This window comes from Pleurodeles waltl, chromosome 2_1 (genome assembly GCF_031143425.1).
Source record: "Pleurodeles waltl isolate 20211129_DDA chromosome 2_1, aPleWal1.hap1.20221129, whole genome shotgun sequence".
In the NCBI taxonomy this organism is placed as follows: domain Eukaryota; kingdom Metazoa; phylum Chordata; class Amphibia; order Caudata; family Salamandridae; genus Pleurodeles; species Pleurodeles waltl.
This window is the reverse complement of record NC_090438.1, coordinates 374,086,957-374,106,910: the sequence shown is the minus strand read 5'-3', so window position 1 is coordinate 374,106,910 and position 19,954 is coordinate 374,086,957. Positions and strand designations below refer to the sequence as shown.

The 19,954-nt window shown below is 41.4% G+C and overlaps 1 protein-coding gene across 18 annotated transcripts in view; it reads right to left on the bottom strand.

The window, feature by feature from the left end:
- Positions 1-19,954, bottom strand: part of DACH2 (dachshund family transcription factor 2) — a 732,802-nt gene that overhangs the window by 319,611 nt on the left and 393,237 nt on the right. For 10 of the 18 annotated variants that reach the window (XM_069212664.1, XM_069212678.1, XM_069212666.1 and 7 more), the window contains one exon: positions 4,758-4,898. The exons of the other annotated variants lie outside the window; for them this stretch is intronic. In XM_069212664.1, the coding sequence (XP_069068765.1) occupies positions 4,758-4,898 (141 nt within the window). The remainder of the gene's footprint in view (positions 1-4,757; positions 4,899-19,954) is intronic. 18 annotated transcript variants of the gene reach the window in all.

Here is a 19,954-nt window from a genome sequence, read left to right as displayed (position 1 = left end):
ATTCTGTTCATTCACCTGATGCTGCTTCCAACAGCGTTTCCATTTTTTCTCCTAGACCACCCTCTTGTTCTTGAGTTAGAAATGAATCGGTCTCCTTAATAACGAACCGACTTTGCTTCTTCAAAACAAAATTGTATTACAAATGACCGTGTTACCTGTTATCAAATTATAAGTAATTTCCATTAAAGGAAAAAAAGGGCATCAGATTGACCAGTTAACAAGTTTCCAGTGACCTGAGGGATTTTTTCCACTTAGCAGCCCCTGAAGAATGCTTCCTTTTGATTGTGGTCTGTGACACAAAAATGATTGTCCCATTAGGAGCAGTGTTCGATCACAAAGAGCAGAGAATCCTATTGACTCACGGGCGGCAGCGACATTACAAAACAATCGTGCGATTGTCCGTCGGCGGCCATTTTACAGATTGACTTTCTTTTCAGAAATAGGGCCTTGAGATCAAAAGCAAACTTTAATAGATGTTTGACCAAGGTCGTACTCCGAGGAAATGGGAAGCTGAAGATGAAAGAGATGAAATACATTTGGCTTTTCATGTCAAGAAAATCCATTTGGCATTGTTTAGCTTTCGCAGAATACTTTCGTTTGAGGTGATATCATGACTGCAATGAATCGGAATAGGTCGAGAGGTTTGAACATTTTTGTTCAACCTAAATGTGTCAAAGGTGAGGCGAGGGATTTTACATTTGCTGCTATAAATTAAAATGGTTTACACACAGGCCTTGGCGAGGGGTGCTGTGTAATGCCAGTGGTTCAAGATAAAACTTTAAAAAAAGATGTCCGCATGAACAGGGCATCTTTTTTCTTCAAAAGAGGTCTATTTGCCGTCTCTAAGAAATGTGTCATGATCACAACACATTAGTCTTACACACACACACACACAGACAACACTATGATCAGATCGCCCCAAGTACATGCAACACAGAACAGCTAGGCCACAAAGACTGTTACGCGACACTCATTGTCTCTAACTCTAAGGGAAATAACATGTCGCCAACATAAACTCTGCACAAAGAATGGGAAGAGCTCTCTAATCAACATTTGTCAATAGCAAATCATACATTCACATCCCAATAAATTAGACATTGACATCCAGTCATCAAACATTACTAAAGATTCTAATTTTTCCTTTGAATACAGTTCCCACTCTCACACAATGCAAGTTACACTGTCTACTCTGAGATACAGACTAGAACACAGGACATAAAACATACCATCACAGGATGGCACGCACTTCAATGACAATCTAATAATCATGTTGTAAGGTGCCCCAAGGATAATATACATTGTGACGAGGCCATGCTGATGGCAGATGTGCACTACAGCAATGTCAGGAAACACTTTACATAGTAACCAGTGACTGAATGGTTATATAGATCAGTCCTGGCAATGAAAGGGGGATAAATAGAACAATGCAGTGACTGTGCATGATCACTTACATTACGAATGTTGAGAGAAATGACGATTTGCAAAGCCACTTGCTGGTGCAAGCCAAAAATACGCATGTAAATGGATTGATTTACGAATACAATGTAGCAACAAAAAGAGACCCTGCACTTGTAAATCTTGTTACCTCTGTGAGATATTACCCTCACTGGTGCCTACTTATGCCAAATTGCTTTCTTTTACCTATGATGTTGAGGAAGTTTCAAAGGGCTCCCAATCACCACACAGAAAATCATCACACACACCCTGGTGACAAGAAAACTGGACTACGGGAACACCCTTTATGCCAGGATCAACAAAAACTCATCAGACAGCTGCATACCATTCAGAACTCAGCAGCCATAATCGTCCTCAACCTCCCACACCTCCTTCACATCACACCTGATGGAGATCCACAGGCTCCAAGTTCACAAACTAGCACAATTCAAACTCCTCACCAACACTTTCAAGACACTACATAAAAATGGCCTTGCACACTTCAACAATCACACTTGCTTTCACGAACCTTCCAGACGCCTTGCTCATCCAGACGCCTACTTGCACACATCCCACGCATATGGAAATTCAGATCCGATGGCCAAGCCTTTTCCTACATCACTCCTGAAGCATGAAATGAGCTTCTGCTACAAATTAGAGCCTCTTCCTCAATCCTTGAATTGTGCAAGAATCTGAAAGCCTGACATTTCAAGTAGTCCAACTGGGCCCCAAGTGTAGCTAGACTCACGCCTGCTCAGCACCTAGCTACCCTCCTAGCTACCCTCTTGGATGACCGTGCACTCTACAAATCTGCATAACATAGCATTACATAACATACCAGAGCCCATTTCGAAAAGGAGAGTACACAGAATTAAGTTTCACCAAGCCACGTTGCTGTATGACTAAGGGCAAATCACGAGCACGAGAGGTAATTCTGTGCAGTGAGATGCAACAACATTACACAAGCGTGCACCTAGCATGTGAAAAGAGCCTAAGTTATGCACCTACATCAGTTGCATTTCTGCTGGGGAACATGTTCTTTGTGTTAGTTTTGTGTCATAATACTTATTGAATGTCAGAGGAAAGAACATAACATTTAGATTTCAGTCTCTTAGGACTATAGTTATTGGCAGAATCCTGCATGGCTTGCTGACTGAAAACGTTTGTCAGTTAATTTGTAGGAACAGGCTCATGGTGTTATGTTTCAGTCAAGTAGCTCAGGAGAGTGAAATACCCCTGTTCAATCAAGGACGATTGCCAATAACACACATGAACTCTATGAGGCATAACCACATGAAAGGAGTTCATAAATACGCTCAGGGACTCTGACTGACTCTGTCTGGTAAATAGTTTCTCTCAATCTCTGCCCACCAGGAAGCGTCTCTGGAAATTGGGTCATGTTTCTTTGTGTAATGTATTTTGTTGCAGGAAAGAATCACATCACAGCCTCTGTTTATCAAATTTATCATGCAGAAAACCTTGTGGCATTCTTTTTCTCACCGAATTCTAGAGATCCATTGGTGCTAGCCTCCCAGCAAGATTTATAACTCTCACATTGAGTACATTATTTTGCACTCATAAGCCTTATACAGGGGGTAAGTTTTGTGATTCATTGAGCATCTTTGACAGATGTCTGCAATTGACTTACAAAGTGACTTTTTAAGTAACATTAACTTCGACTATGGCATTAGTGTGAACCTTTCTTTGGAAACATTGAAGTAAAAACGAGTGTATGTGTGACCTAGTAGATATTTAGTGTATCCATGTCGTCAGCTTTTGTTTTCATTCAGGGGTGAAATGCACCAATAAATGGCTGATAACGAGGTTGCGGAATCTGTACAGTTCTCCCCATAAGGAGTGCTCCCCGACATGAAGCATGCCAATGGACTGGGTAAGGGCTCAGCATCCTTCCACTCAAGCACATCTAAGTAGATATAAAACGAGCTTGGAATAATCAGTGATCTCTGCAATTTAGGAGTGATATGACATCTTAAAAACATAGTACCGTGTCTCCAGCGTTTTTATGTTAGTATTGCTTTTTGAAACAAACTTAAGATGGGTAACAAAGTTAAAGTCATGAGCTAAGACCAGGAGAAAAAAAAGTTGCCACATTTCTAGAAGCTCGAGAAAACCAAATCAATCTTTGAGATACATACAGGAAAACCAGCATAAATTATGCTGAGCGTCACATGGATGCTGGCGTGATGGTCACCAAAAAGGTATAGCGCAGGGTCACTGCCTTCACCAGTCCAGCCACCGAACTTAAGCCGTCATATGTAAATCTCCCGGATAAGGATGCTCGCTGGGCCTGCATTTTTATTTTTTACCAAAGCAGCTCCCCTCATTCACGGCAGGAATCGTTTTAATTAAAAAAAAAGAACAATGAATGGCTGGCACTTTATTTTTTCAGAAGATGAACCCCAAAGTATTTTTTTTTAAAATAAGAAATGAATGTCCTTGAGGAGTTTTTTTCAAGCACGCAATGAGGGTTTTGAGCAGGTTTCCTGCCCATTACAGCCATACTAAGCACGGTGGCCTGACCAGGAAAAAAAGTCACTGAACATGGCATGAGAACCTCCAACCTCAATACAGTGAGCTTCCCGACAAACAACATGTCCATCAGTGAATGTGTGGCAGTGAAGGTTTTCCAACAACGGTGCCGAATGGAACTCTTCAGGCCCCAACTTCCAAATGAAACAAGAGATGAAAGTTGTGAGCTAATAGAGCATCCATTCGTTTTTCGCTAAAGCAATTTAACCATCAACCTCTAAATAAAATACCCTAAATGATCCTCCCTTGTTTGACAAGCATATAATTGAATGTCAAACCATGATTATTTACAATGGTGAGCCAAGGCTATTGAGATTGGTTATTGCCAACCAAAGCTCTCCTGCAGATCAGGGTTAAGCCATCCAATTTAGCAATAGGAAGAAACATTTATGGCACACTTAATTTAAACTATTTTGATATTGCATGCAACATTTGCGTGTAGTTGCTTTTATGGACTTACAAGCACATTGCATATATGCAGCACACAGTTCTGGTGGTTGGGCTAAGAACTGTAAGAACTGCAGAAATCATGAACAGAGATCACTTATTTCATTGGGCTGGGGGTGTTCAAGCACACCCCAGAGGAGCTATTCAAGTACCCCACAGGTGGAATGTCCGATGCTTACATATGTCAGTGCATAGCAACAGAAGGAGTCTGTAATGCATCATAGAAAAGACAACCACTTTACCCTGGCAACTGGCATCTTGCCTTATCCTTAAGGGTCATTATAAAGGAGAAGGTATTGATAAAATGGGAGAAAAAGCCTGCCTACCACGCATGATGCCTGATGCTGATCTCTGGCCTCCTGTTGCCTCAAGCCCGCACCTAATTTCTTGATTGCTAATAGATGGTGGGGTGCTTGTTTGGAGCTGGGGAAGCGCCAGTCCGAAGAAACAGGATTGGAGGAGGTATTCTAAGGGGCAACAAAAACAACAAAAAACAACACAGTGAATTTAATGATAATAACACAACTAAACATTAGCTGCATAAACTTATGATTACAACTCGAATAGTCTAAATAGCTTAGTATAAATGAATATCAAAGTATAAGTAACTGCAACCCATTAGCTTTTTAAACTTAAATTGGAAATGGAAGGAGCTGCGCCTAAGTTGTTCCAAGAAAAAGAGTGATAACATTTAGGTTTATAGGAAACCACTTAAGCTGGTACATTCAGAAATGTAAATAGTGAAACAGATTCTATAATAGTTCTGCATGGGAAGTAAATGGAAAGACAGAAACAGAGGCTAAGAGCAAGGGCACTCTAAGCAAACTTCTACATCACCCAAATCCACCTATGTAGACAAATAGGCTAGGTAAAGATTTAGGGGTAGTCTTTGGCTCTACCTTTGGTTACTTTGGCAGAACGCTATGCTTATCTAGTGCTAGGGCATGGAAGAAACTACATTCAAACTAGTCAAGAACCTAAAGACCCCAGAATGGTATATAAAAAGGAGGACATGTGTATCCTCTAAAAAGCACAAAAACTCAAAGGTGAAGGGAGGAGCAGTCCAGATACAAATTTAGCCAACCACCTAGTACTATTTGGGATCCTCAAATACAGACTCACAGTAGTAACTCATTAATGTTTATGGCTGTTACAAATTGTGTTTACATGGGTGAAGGGCTTTGCTATGCCTGGAGTAGAACCATTCAAGTTTTGCTGTAGGCTGGAATTAATGATGAAAGTTTCTTTTGGACAAGAGGAATTACAGAGCTGTGGTTAATCTGATTGCTACAGCTTCGTATGATATCCAAAGTGGTTTTCACCGGATTCACTTGCCTCAACAGTAACTTGAAGACATGAAGTCTTTAAGTCATAGAAAACTAGGAGAAGACAGCGTTAGGGTTCTTTCATCGTAAAACAGATCTATATAGCAAAGTTCCTTCAAAAAGGGGCAGATCTTAGACAATGTGAAAAGACAGTAAAAATACCTTGCTTTAGCTTAACAGATGACAAAATGGTCAGAGTAGAAGGAGATTTTGACAGGGGCCAAAGCAGGATGAGAGATCCCCAGATCAATGCGGAAGGCAGTTCCACGTGGGTCATTTTGTTGACGCTATGACAGGCTTGCGTGGGGCAACTGACAAGGGTTTTTAGCAAAGTCACAATCTCCTTAGCTTGGTTTGGCACGTTTTTCTCAGTCAGAGAAAAAGGATTTAGGTTTCTGGACAATGCACAAAATCACAAAGCCATGTACAGAACCTATGGTTGGTGCAACACAATGTTCTTACTGTATTTATGGTAGATCATATACAGACAAATCTCAATAACACTTGAGCTGGTAAAACATGCTTTGCTCGTGGCTAGAGCAGCCTGAGTACCATAACTATTGGACACTGCTTTTAAATGATTCTGGGAACTTGAGATCAAACAGCAAGACTGTCCCGAATGGAGCAAAAGATTCACAACAGTCTCAGTTTTCAGTAAAGCAACTAGCAGGTATGTTCTGACAAAGGTATGTCACACCTTTGTGTGTTAAAACATGGGAAGGCAAAACACAATGTAGCTGGTAAGGGATAACAAAGAATGTTCACTTAGGTATTCCACAGATTGGCTTCGTAAAAACAAATCCATAATCTGGATCTGTGGGATTTTTTACCTTTAAGGAGATCAACACGAATCTCACTGAAAATAACCACTTTTCTGATATCACAAGATTGAAAATGAGGACGGCTTCAACGTCCTTGAAAGCCCCAGGCAATATTTCCTCTCAGGTGAAAGAGGCCTTGTGCAAATGCTGTCAATATGTTTGGCCTGAGAACACGTTTCCCATTTAAGTTCTGCTCTGAGAAATAACATCCCTAGTTGTGGGTCCACCCCGCTCAGAGACTATGAATCCAAACTTAAACTCATCCTTGCAGGAAGAAGCTAGATTAGAGGCCTGGTGCTTGATCACTAGACCTGCAGGTTATAGATTGCATAATTCTGATTGAAAAAATGAATACTGTTGCACATCCATTACTCATAATGAGCACACAGACGAAATAGTCCTCAAGATTTACCCCCTATATTTAGAAGAGACGTATGAGCTCCATAGATTATACACAGAGTAACAAGTCTGGAAATCTAGTTGTAGATTTTCCAAGGGCACTTCGATTCTCAAAGACAAAAACGGTATGGGAAATTGTACAAATATCATTTTTTTTTCTCCCCAGAAAAATACATGTTGGAAAACCACTTTTCTATATCTCCAATAAGTATGAGTACCGGCCCAGCATCCTCCTAGTGTGAAGTTTCTTCGCATTATCCTGGTGAACTACATGGATTATCAGATTAAAGAAAAGGTGTTGTCAGAGGCTATCAAGCATAAACAATTTTCCAAGCCTGCGATCCCCCACTGCTGCATTTTCTCCGACATGACTGCTTCCACTGCTCGCAGGAGGAAAGACTTTGTGACACTGATGAGCTCTTTTAAGGCCCAGGGCATCCAAGTAACAATCGTGCAACAATCTAAATTGAAGGTTTTGGCTAGAGGGCAGGTCCTTCTTCTTACTGATGTTACGGAAGCAAAGCAGCTCCTCCAGGAGCTTCTCCATGAATTTTCCAAGGAGCACAGACTGTAAGTCACGGTGCCATTTTGAGAATTGGGTGCTGGCTAGTGCCCTTGATCGTTTCCTGATTTTTCCTTTTTTTTTCTTTTCTTACAAGTTGGACAATTTAGGGCTTCTGGATCAGTGCTTACCTTCTAAATCATGTTTCGATTTGTCTGGTTGGCTTATCAATTGTCTATAACTAAATTGTAGATTCTGCTTTTCTTCAGCATTGCGGAGGCAGGGAGGCTTCAGAATGAGCTTTATGATTGTTGAGTTTGCAGTCTTAATCAGAGGGTTTGGTGCTGGCTTATGTTTCATTTTGTCTAGCTCTGCTCAGTAATTTAGCTTAGCTAATATGTTTGAAGTTCATTAGTCTGACTGCCCAAAAAATACATTTCTATTATTGCTATGGTATGCTGGGAAAGGGAATCAAGATCACCAAAGAGTGCAAAGTCATGGCACCCAGTTTAAGGTGCTATATTACAGGAGGGGTAATGTGGGCAATTCTCCTCCTGGCAGGGGATTTAGTTTTTTTGTGTTTTTTTCTTTCTGTTGTTTCACTTTTGTTTCACTTTTAAGGGGATCCTACCTTTCTAGGATGATAGGTGGGTTCTTGGGGAACTGAGGGTTCAAGCAGTAAAGAAAAGAGCAGATTTGAGTACAAGTTTGAGTTACTGAGCAAAGATCAGTGCAAGGTCACTTTTAAAAGGCAGGATGCTATTTGTAATGGGATGTGGAATTAGATCTACAGGGAGTGCAGAATTATTAGGCAAATGAGTATTTTGACCACATCATCCTCTTTATGCATGTTGTCTTACTCCAAGCTGTATAGGCTCGAAAGCCTACTACCAATTAAGCATATTAGGTGATGTGCATCTCTGTAATGAGAAGGGGTGTGGTCTAATGACATCAACACCCTATATCAGGTGTGCATAATTATTAGGCAACTTCCTTTCCTTTGGCAAAATGGGTCAAAAAAAGGACTTGACAGGCTCAGAAAAGTCAAAAATAGTGAGATATCTTGCAGAGGGATGCAGCACTCTTAAAATTGCAAAGCTTCTGAAGCGTGATCATCGAACAATCAAGCGTTTCATTCAAAATAGTCAACAGGGTCGCAAGAAGCGTGTGGAAAAACCAAGGCGCAAAATAACTGCCCATGAACTGAGAAAAGTCAAGCGTGCAGCTGCCACGATGCCACTTGCCACCAGTTTGGCCATATTTCAGAGCTGCAACATCACTGGAGTGCCCAAAAGCACAAGGTGTGCAATACTCAGAGACATGGCCAAGGTAAGAAAGGCTGAAAGACGACCACCACTGAACAAGACACACAAGCTGAAACGTCAAGACTGGGACAAGAAATATCTCAAGACTGATTTTTCTAAGGTTTTATGGACTGATGAAATGAGAGTGAGTCTTGATGGGCCAGATGGATGGGCCCGTGGCTGGATAGGTAAAGGGCAGAGAGCTCCAGTCTGACTCAGACGCCAGCAAGGTGGAGGTGGAGTACTGGTTTGGGCTGGTATCATCAAAGATGAGCTTGTGGGGCCTTTTCGGGTTGAGGATGGAGTCAAGCTCAACTCCCAGTCCTACTGCCAGTTCCTGGAAGACACCTTCTTCAAGCAGTGGTACAGGAAGAAGTCTGCATCCTTCAAGAAAAACATGATTTTCATGCAGGACAATGCTCCATCACACGCGTCCAAGTACTCCACAGCGTGGCTGGCAAGAAAGGGTATAAAAGAAGGAAATCTAATGACATGGCCTCCTTGTTCACCTGATCTGAACCCCATTGAGAACCTGTGGTCCATCATCAAATGTGAGATTTACAAGGAGGGAAAACAGTACACCTCTCTGAACAGTGTCTGGGAGGCTGTGGTTGCTGCTGCACGCAATGTTGATGGTGAACAGATCAAAACACTGACAGAATCCATGGATGGCAGGCTTTTGAGTGTCCTTGCAAAGAAAGGTGGCTATATTGGTCACTGATTTGTTTTTGTTTTGTTTTTGAATGTCAGAAATGTATATTTGTGAATGTTGAGATGTTATATTGGTTTCACTGGTAATGATAAATAATTGAAATGGGTATATATTTTTTTTTGTTAAGTTGCCTAATAATTATGCACAGTGATAGTCACCTGCACACACAGATATCCCCCTAACATAGCTAAAACTAAAAACAAACTAAAAACTACTTCCAAAAATATTCAGTTTTGATATTAATGAGTTTTTTGGGTTCATTGAGAACATGGTTGTTGTTCAATAATAAAATTAATCCTCAAAAATACAACTTGCCTAATAATTCTGCACTCCCTGTATATCTTGTAATATAAACGGTATGTCAAAAAGACTAAATATATGGGAGTGTTATGCTGTTTAGGAGCTTTCGATCCAGGTGTTAAATTCCTGCAGGAAACTCATCTATAGGCCAACTGACCAAAAAATGGTATTCCTAAAAAATATGGGCAAACTTTTTTTGCCTCTGCAGGTCTGGAGGTAAGGGGGGGTGCCAATCCTTTTGGGGAAGGCGCTCGACTGGCAGGTCAGTGATGTGATTAGAATCCCCCATGGCCGGTGGATATGGTTGAAGGTTCAACTTAATGGTGCTCCCCTAAACCTGGTTAATTACTATGCCCGAATGTCTGATCACTCAGACGTATTGACGCAGATTTACAAGATTGCCATGGGAGCTTTTGGGACTCTAGTTTTGGGGGGGGACTTTAATGTTATCCAAGATTTAGCCTTGGATACCTCGAACAAATTGAAAAAAACAACTTAAACCAAATACCAAATAGGTCCTATATGCAATTAAGCATGATTTTGCTCTATTGGATCCATGGAGGTGTGATCATCCGGGCATCACTCAATTGACTTGTTGATGATATCATACTGCTTCCTGCATAGATTTTTTTGTCTTGCGCTGGATTGAGAGGCTCAATTTTGACATCTGGGCCAATTGTTTCTCCGACCAGTCTGTGGTCTCAACTACGATTAAGGTAGAAGCATCTATGAATGATAGGCCAAGGTGGCAGTTGGATCAGTTACTATTATCTGATGAGGCATGGCTTGCCGATGTGCAGCAGTTTGCTCATGACTTCTTTCTGTTAAATCGCAGCACAGCCTCAATCTTTTCTGTGTGGGAGGCTTTTAGAGCTGCAGCAAGGGGCCATATAATTGCTCATCAGGCTTGGCAGTATAAGAATAGTAAAAAACACAAATTGCTCCGCTCCAAGCAGCTGTAGACTTGGCTTCAAAGGTCAATTCTGGAATTAGTGGGTCTCTCTCTACAGATGAGAATCTTGCAAAAGCTAAGTACAAGTTGCAGGAATTTTTTACTTTAGAGGAAATTGAGAGCTCAAAGGCGTACCAGCAGAAAGTGTATGAAGACAGTCAATTGGTAGATTCTTTGTGTGGTCTACTTCGGTAAGGCAGGAAGCCTCTGCGGTTAGGGAATTAGTTACTCGACCACGGGTGAAATAGTTTCTGGTAAAGTTAAGGTCTTTGAACTGTTTTTGCAGCATTACAAAGCACTATGTGAGTCTAGCTTTCAGACTACGCAGATTCAGCTATCAGATTATTTTTAATCCATTAGCCTACCACAAATGAACAGCTCTCAGGCCAAAAAATGTATTGCCACCATATCCCTTAGGGAAATACAGGAAGCTCTCTCTGCTATGCCAAATGGGAAGGCGTCTGGCAACGATGGCTTTCCAGATGAATTTTATAAAATCTTTGGCAAGTATCTCTTACCTTTTTTGACTGACTTGTTTAATTCACTTAAAGAAGGGGGTGAGATAGACCGTACATTTAAGGAATCCATGATAGTCAGCTTTTTGAAGACAGGAAAGAATCCTTGTGATGCAAATTCATACCGCCCCATTAGTCTGCTTAACACGGATTACAAGTTATTTATGAAGATATGGGCTACTCACACTACTCCCCTTGTTCAAAATCGGAGCTTTTCAGGTCTAGTCTTTTAGGTATAGGGAATTGGTATAGGCTGATAAATAATCAAGGAGTACAGACAAGCCCGACAGCTATCCTAGAGAAGATTGTTGAAGCCATGCAATGCCAGGTCTCTGAGGATGATTGGCGAGTGATCTCCTTTTAAGGCCAAAAAGCCTTAAGGGCGGCTAACTTTAAGAGAATGTCATTCTTATCTCGGTGGATGGCATATTATACCCCTTTTGGCCTGCCACAGAATGTTTCCCTCTTAAAACGATCAGTTTTTTTGGTGCAAGCAGGAGAGCGCTGGTGCGTGGCTTCATATGTTTTACTCCTGACCAAAACTGGCACCCTTTTGGCATTATCTTTCTTCAGTTTTTGGCAGGGTTCTGGAAGAAGGCTTAAAGTGGAAACCATCATTGGTTCTTATTGGTTTTATTAGACAAACACAGGGCTATCAAGTGAGCAAACCTGCACAAATATTTTCGTCAATTGCACGTTCTGTGGCCCATCACTGATTCTACAACTCTGGCGTACAGAATGGGTACCATTATACGAAGACTGGTTAAAAAAATGTCCAGAACAAGAAGGTTTGAGGAGGCATATGCTAAAAGGACGGGGGTGGGGGGCTAAAGAGATTTCCGTCATCGTGGAGCTATTTCAATCTTTTGTAATTGTGGGGACAGTGATTTATTAATTATCCAGGCTACTTCTGCACAGGTTCACGTTAGCAGGATACATTTGGCCCATTTATAGGATCTTCTTTTTCCAGTTCACAGAATTATTTATCAACCTGACAGGTTCGAAATAGCATGGGACCCCCCGGCCTGGTGTTTTGCCATGTGTTCTATTTTTTTTCAGCAGCTGCTTCTGCCTGGGCTCTGGTACCCTAGGTCAGGGATCACGTATTAGCCTTCTATTTTTGTCTTCCGCTGTCTTTTAGGGGTTATTAGCTCTATGCTTTTTTCAATCATACCAGCACTTTAGTATTGGTTTATTTGGTATTCGTACTTGTTACATAAGCACACATCCACTTTAACACATGTTCACTCTTATTCAATTTCGGGATTTTAGGATCTGGGGTTTTACCGCATTTTCTGTACGTTTGATGTTATTGCATTCTAGGAATTTGGTCAAACACTTTGCTGCAGGATGTTTTTTATTGTTAAAATATGCTGCACTCACGAAGTTTGTCAAAAGTTCGACTTGGGTTCTGGGATTTTGTAAAATATTCTTAGTTTGTGTTTTGTATATTGTATATCATCTCTGCTCACGGGATTTCTTTTCCATGGGATTAAATTTGAATATATTTCCAGGGCTAAAAACTACCTTCACGAGATATGACTACACATCACTCATGAACCTCTGTATGGTGGCCCCCATGAAGGTTCTCTGTCTTCCCAGGTTGAAAAATACCGTTCTAGACATTTTTGCCCGACTGTGAGTTGATTTTACAGTAAAACGTTTTCACCGATCTTGATTCTGTGAATCAGAATCTAGTACTGAGTAATTTACAAATCACTTTTTTCACACTTTAGTGCTTTTAAGTGTACACAATATTTGGCATGGGCCCTAAATCACTGTGTATTACGCAAGAATCAGTACAAATATTAACACCCTCCCCCTTTTCATCAACATCCCTGCAAGAGTAATAGTCTGTGTCTGTCATGCTGGTCTCTGTAATCGCCCTATCAAATGCTGGTGTCTGTCCCACAGACCCTGGGGCTTAGCATTGCTGGTGTTTGCTGTAAACAACTAGAACATCTGCTTTACGCTATAAGAAGTACTAAGGGTCATCTTTTAATTAAAAATCATGAAAACCCCGGTACCTCGTGATATTGGTTGTCCTCTCTAAATTATTAGAGCTACTGTATGAATGAACAAGTTTGTCACAGTGCTTAGTGACCAAATACTTTGGTGAATGTTACGTTCCACAAGCACACTTTAACTTAACACAAGAACATTATAAATCTTTAGCATATTTGGTAGGTCCACCACTTCCACGAGAGATCTTTATGCAAACGCAATTCGGAATGTATATATATTCGTGTACTTGAATAGCGGTTTATTTTTCTTATGATTTGAGGTGTGAGGATTTTTCTCTAGCCCAAGCAACCTTAAAAAAACCTTTTCAGCAACTATACTCCCTATGGACACTCACTTGTACCAGCCCTAACTCTGTAGATAACCATGTAACAACGATGTTTGAAGTGTGCTGTTCTTACACACCTACTTTCAGTCTAGGGTCCGATGCTCATAAGGTTCTTGTTGCAGCAAAATATTTGCATTGATCTGCACCCAGCCTCTCCCTTTATAGTGCAGGAGATGCTCAAACCTCTTGCACTGAAAAAAGTGTTTGCACAAAAAGATGCATTTTACCGTCTTATGAATATTATTGAGGGAGGAATGAGATTGCAACTCCTTGGGAAAACTAGCAAATGGTGGAATTAAACCCTATGTGGAACATGGACCGGCAGACTATTATTTTAGCATTTATGATCTCACAGTGCCTGCAGTGTGGCCAGTCTTAGTCATAGCGCCATCGACACTGGCAGATTAGGAATGCTACATCAGGGAGAGCATGCAGTAGTTTGTGGGACCACTGTCATCGCGTCCCAAAGAGCGTACACTATTACATTTTGGCAGGCATTAGTCATTCCGCTCGTTGTAACCACACAAATGCTGCAGAGCATTTGTGCATTTCCTTGCAAAAGATAAGACGTAAAGAAAATATTTGGCACTACCTTTCATCCTCAATTCACAAATACTGGTAATGCCAACATTGTGATTGGTAATGCTCTTTATCAAGCACTGATGCTTCGCAATCACAAAGTAAGTTGTACTGACTGTATCAATGCAACCTCCTTTGAGTCTCAGGCACGAAGTGCACAAAAACGTTCATGTATCTGGCCACACGATGTAAATGGTTTATAAAAATATGTGTCTGAGTGAGAAGCACCTTCACCTCGGTCAATGAACAGGATAGGCTGATGGATCATCCCTAGATGAATACTCTATCTGGGGCATGCATTTCTTTAAACCATCAAACCACTCAATTCGTCATTTCTCCCTTCCTAATCACGTGCAACATTATGGACCCTGTAGTTATGTATACAACAGTTCATCTTTCACATCTCTTTAATAACCAGGGTTCTGCCTCAGGAGTCAATGTGTGTATGTGATGATCTTCATAGTGTAGCAACACATTCCAGTGTCATTCTTGAAAGCCATTTCTCTCTTTAAAACTCTCCTATGAGGAATATGTCACGGCTGCTCTGACAGCAGTTCAAATGTCCAATTTCCAAAGGTTCACACCTGTTCAAAGCAGCTTCTCTGCAAGGGACCACCTTTCCTCAGTTTGCTGCCACCACATTCCCTTAAAGACCTATAACTGCAAATCCAAGAGTAACAAAATGAAGAATGTACACTGTCAAGAGAAAGCTCTCAAAATGAATGTTTGTGTATACTAACCGTAACGGATGCATTAACTCTTTCCTTTATCTCACAAGTAAATGACTGAGCACTCACCAGTGTCACTAATATTCACAGATTTGTTTAAGACTGGACTGTCACTTTTGACCTCCCTAGACGACTTTCACATTTAAGTCATTACCATAAAGTATGGGTTTCATATGTAGGTCCAGGATAGCCTAATCCATGTCATGTATTTAAGACATCCCATTAAAATAACTTAGCAAGCAGTATATCTAAATTGAATTTATCCACATTTCCAATTATATTCCTGAAAATCTGACATGGATCCTAGCCTCTTCAAACTGTGTTGGGTACAAGTGCAATACACCTACTGAGGCTTATCACAGGAATGTTGGAGCATCATTGGCCAGAATCTGCCATGCACAGGCCCAATTCGCCAGGATATCTCTCCTACTAAATGTCTCTTGAACTGCAGTAAGCAAGCTTTCCAAAATACTGACCTGGCACTCCTGTCGTGAATGGGCTGCTGAGTGATAGGTTTCTGATATCAGGCCAACTCAGGCTTTGACCTTGGAAACCTAGTAGTTCCCCCACCTCTAAATGAGGCAGGGGAACTCTGGGAGTGGCAATGTGGAAGCCCACCGATTTACTAAGGTGTTCACGCTGTGCTCAACTTTAAATGACTCCCTAAAGTCATTAAAACAACATTAATGTTTATTTGTGAACCAAAGCACAAATATCCAACATAATAAGTACACAATAATAAATATAAACGTCTGGAAATATAAAATAAAGCTACAATAACTTTATTTTGTTTATATTTTAAGGATTATTTTAGACTAAAGGAGACAACAAAGCTTATAATGGTATAGTTGATGGAAAGCAGGCATATTTTCACATTTGCAATGTCAATCAGTGTTAATTTAAACTTGGCAACGCATGCACTGCAATCAGTGAATGGAAAGCCACATATTTAAGGTACGCAGTAATTCTTCCCAGAACGATGCAGTCATTAAACGCTAAATACTCACATATTTCATTCTCTAAAATCAGCCTACTTTCAGCTGAAAATGCACAAAGCTATGAAACTCAAACAATTTACATGTTTACTGAAGTAATATATTCATATTGTCAAAACAATTCATGGTAATTTCACACAGTTAACACCTCAGCACTATTACTTTTGTGTTTCTAGGAAATTGATTTACTCTCCAATCGTTAACAAAAGGAAATAATAAAATGCACATTTGAGGACTGAATAGTTACACGCCTGAAGATAACCATTTCAAAGGTTGCTCAATAGGAATGTGTGAGAATTATTGCCCAAACCCTTCTGCAAAACTGGTATGTGCAAATGGCTGCACACAGTTCCTGAATGCACGTCGACTTAATGGATGAAACCTGGATCACCACGGTCGTGAGGATATCCATTTGCTTCTGGAAGGTTTTGAAGACTTGGAACAACTTTGAACTACAGCATAGAGGAAGATGCGAGGTAATGCCAAGGTTCCGATGGACTAAACTAACATTCTTGCTCTGTCGGGTCTGGAAGGAAAAAAGACAGAGCAGATAATGTTACCATCCGCCAGGCCATTACAACCTAATTGTCCACTATTCCTCAGCGTGGGAATGTCTATTTTGGTCAGAAAGGGCCATGTTCTGTCTTTCCAAAGAGTATGAATCCTATGTAGACCATTACATGTGGAAGATAAGTGCCCTTCCTGTAATACAATGGCAAGTCTATGACAGAACTGCCAGGGGGGCGGAGAAACAGTGCTCAAGATACCACAAGAAAAGGTGTGATATTATTTTGGGTATGTGTGCTGTGTCAAGTAGTGCAGTACAGGCATACACTGCTAGCAGTAACAGTCGGCAGAACCTGAAATGCGCAAGGACACCACCATACTAGTGTGCCACTGTCCTTCCTCTGTCAGCGCACCAGCAGGGATGGGCATGGCAACCCACTACTTTGCATCACTGCAGGATGTTTTGTAATTGGGTAGTTGCTCCTGGCAACAGCCTTGGCTTCCACCTGGTGGCAGTTACAAATCATTACATTATGAGACCCCTCATGTCTACAACTTGAACAGTAAAATATCCATCTCAGTGCTAAAACGATGGAGACTCTCCACCTAAAATGGATGGACAAACACACTGATATTCTGTGTTATTAGTGCTTGGCTACTTTACATTTTAAGTAACGTATAACAATTAAATATGGATGCAGATCCATACGACAATCTGAACCATGCCATGATGGAACAGCGACAAGTAAAGGTACTTCTAAAGAGTATTCATATGTATGAGCAACAAACAAACATTTGACTACCCTTCCTTTCTTTAGATGTCTAACTTTTCTCAAGAGAAACCAGAGGCATGTGCCCTATTGAAACATTTTTCAACGAAAGAGCACCTTATGGAGCAGGAAGACTGTGGTCCACATTCAGACAAAGTCCCTACTGTGGACAACATGCATATCACAGTGATGTTTGTGTATCTGGACAGTCACGGTTTTACCTGTCGATGGATTGACTGAAAATGTTATGATTCAGAGATTCTTCGGCCTTCAACAGGTGAAAAACAGGCTATTTTTTCATTAGCTCTTTTCGTCCAATTTGAGGACCACTGCATTGGTGCATGTGTAGAATTCGGACATAATTCAGGTCAGCAGGTTAATTGTAAACAAATACTGGTTCCAATCACTTTGTGTCCTGCCATCTTAAGAGAATACATTGGTTTCCTGTTTTCAAACGTTCAATTTTTAAAGCTCTTTGGGCAGGCTCTCGGGTCCACGGAGGTCATGATCAAATGCTTCTTCCATCTAAGCTGAAGGGGTGTATACTGGTGTAAGCCTTGCGTTCTGCTGCTCATGCTGTTTTGTATAGGCCTCAAAGTAAGTGTTTCAAGATTGGCTGTCGCACATTTTATTATTTGGTCCCAAAAATGTGAGATTCTCCTTTTTCTTAAACTTAGGTAATCTTCCAAGCGTAGATTATACTTATGATTTGTCTCTTCCGTTCTTACATACTTTCTTGGAATTGCGGCTTTCTTATCTGCGTAGTCTCCGGTGCCACTGTTAGACATTTCCAAAGCGCTACAGTCTGCTTTATAAGCTTTTCGAGTTTAAATTTACAGCTTTGTAGTACATCACAGGATCTCAAGTGCATGACTGTAATGTCCCAAGAAACTGAAAGATACGGGATAAAACTCTGCTGCCGCATACAGTTTATTGTCATATTGATCGCAAAGCAGGATAATATTAAAAAATACAATTTTCTCAAGGTCTCCAAAATCTTTTTTATCTATTTGTTCATGGAGAGGAGCTATGCATTTAAAAATAATGGTGGTAAAGGAGGGACTTGCAGTAGCAGCCCTTGGTTAGGCCTGCCTCGTTTGCATTAGTAGTAAGAGCTCATTTAGGCGCTGGGGGGCAGCCTGCCAGCCCACCTCAGTGGCAGAGGGCTTTGCCTGCACCTGCCTGGAGGAGAACCGCCCGTCATATTTAGAAATCGCTGCACTGTCTGGCATAAGTGCTCCCATCTATGGGTGGAAGTAACTGTGAGTTTTTTCTTGTACAGGAACAAACCTTTCTTTTTTATCGTTTTTATTGGGTTTTGAGAGTATATCAACAAATATGGTCGACAATATTTAACTGTTTGAGTATGCAAATGCAAACAGACCTTTGACCAATGGAACAAGTGAAAGAGTAGCAAGTGTGCCAATCGAGTAGATATGTTGTGAATAAAGCTGCGATCATTGTGTACATTAGTAGATGAAAAGTGCTTTGTCAAAACCGTATAAATTGTGGTCTGGCCCGTGAAGTGGGATGGAAGCGGGTGTGGGGAGCTAGATGGAGGGTATGGCAGGATGCATCTTGTCAGAAGTCGAGACATATGGGCATGGGCAATGAGGCTGAGGTCCACTGGCGAGGGAGGACGAGTGGAATGCGCTGGGGGCAGGTGGAGGGAGAGGATCATTGTTGAGGAGGCAGTGAGCGGCAGATTTGTCACTGATCTATTATGGGGGGAGATCATCACTCCCAGTCTGCTGCAGAACCTGTGAAAAGGAGAGTAGCTCACTGTGAGATGAGTAGCTTGCGGAGGTTACGCACCTCTTCGTATCGAAGGGTGACTTTTTTCAGCTGTCCCCCACGTACAGACTTCCTCATAGCAGCTAGTGGGGGAGGTTTTGGAGAGCACCAGTTCAGGGTGAGTGTGTGTTTGGCGAAGAGGAGTGCTAGGGAGGTGAAGTGAGTGCATACGTTGTATTGGTTGCACTGCTGGAAATTGCCAAGTGAGCATACTTTCCAGGTGTTAATATCTGTCAGTTCTGTAACTTTCTGTACTATAATATATACCTTTTCCCAGAAATGCTGAAGGGCAGGACCAAAGTATATGTGCCAGGTCCGCATTCAGAACCTGGAAGAGCGGACAACAAGCACCAGCTTGGGGGAAATGACAATTTATTTGGTCTGGGGTGAGGTATGATTGATGTAGCATGAAAAGTTGGAGGTGAAGGGAAGGCAGCATGATTCTTGGGAGCAAGAGGTGGCAGATTGCTGCAAGAGGGGGAAACCCATCTTCACCACAAGTTTCCCCCGCAGGCCACACCAGATGTCCAATGTGAAAGTCATTGTAACTGTGCTGCCAGAAAATATACCTCGAATCCTGGGGTGCCCAGCCTTCCTCGGTCTATTTAAAGCTGTAATTTTGAAGAGGTGCGCAGCATCGCTTGTTTCCCCATATAAGAGTGCCCAGTAAGGCGTCAAGCTCCTTAAAGAAAGTGTGGTGGAATTACAGGAAGGTTTGTAAGTTAGTAGAGGAGGTAGGGTAGTATAATCATTTTTGCTAGTGCTATCTTGCCAACCAGGACAAGAGGTAGCAATCACCAAAACTTCAAATTTGCAGATGCCAAACAGTGCCAACCATCAAATATATCAGGGAGGGCATGGTATAGGCGAATCCCCAAGTAACGGGTAGCTGCTCCCTGACAGCAAAGGGGGGTTTCGCCTAGGTTTATGGATTACTGTGGTTGAACAGGATGAAGCGGGTGTATGGCCG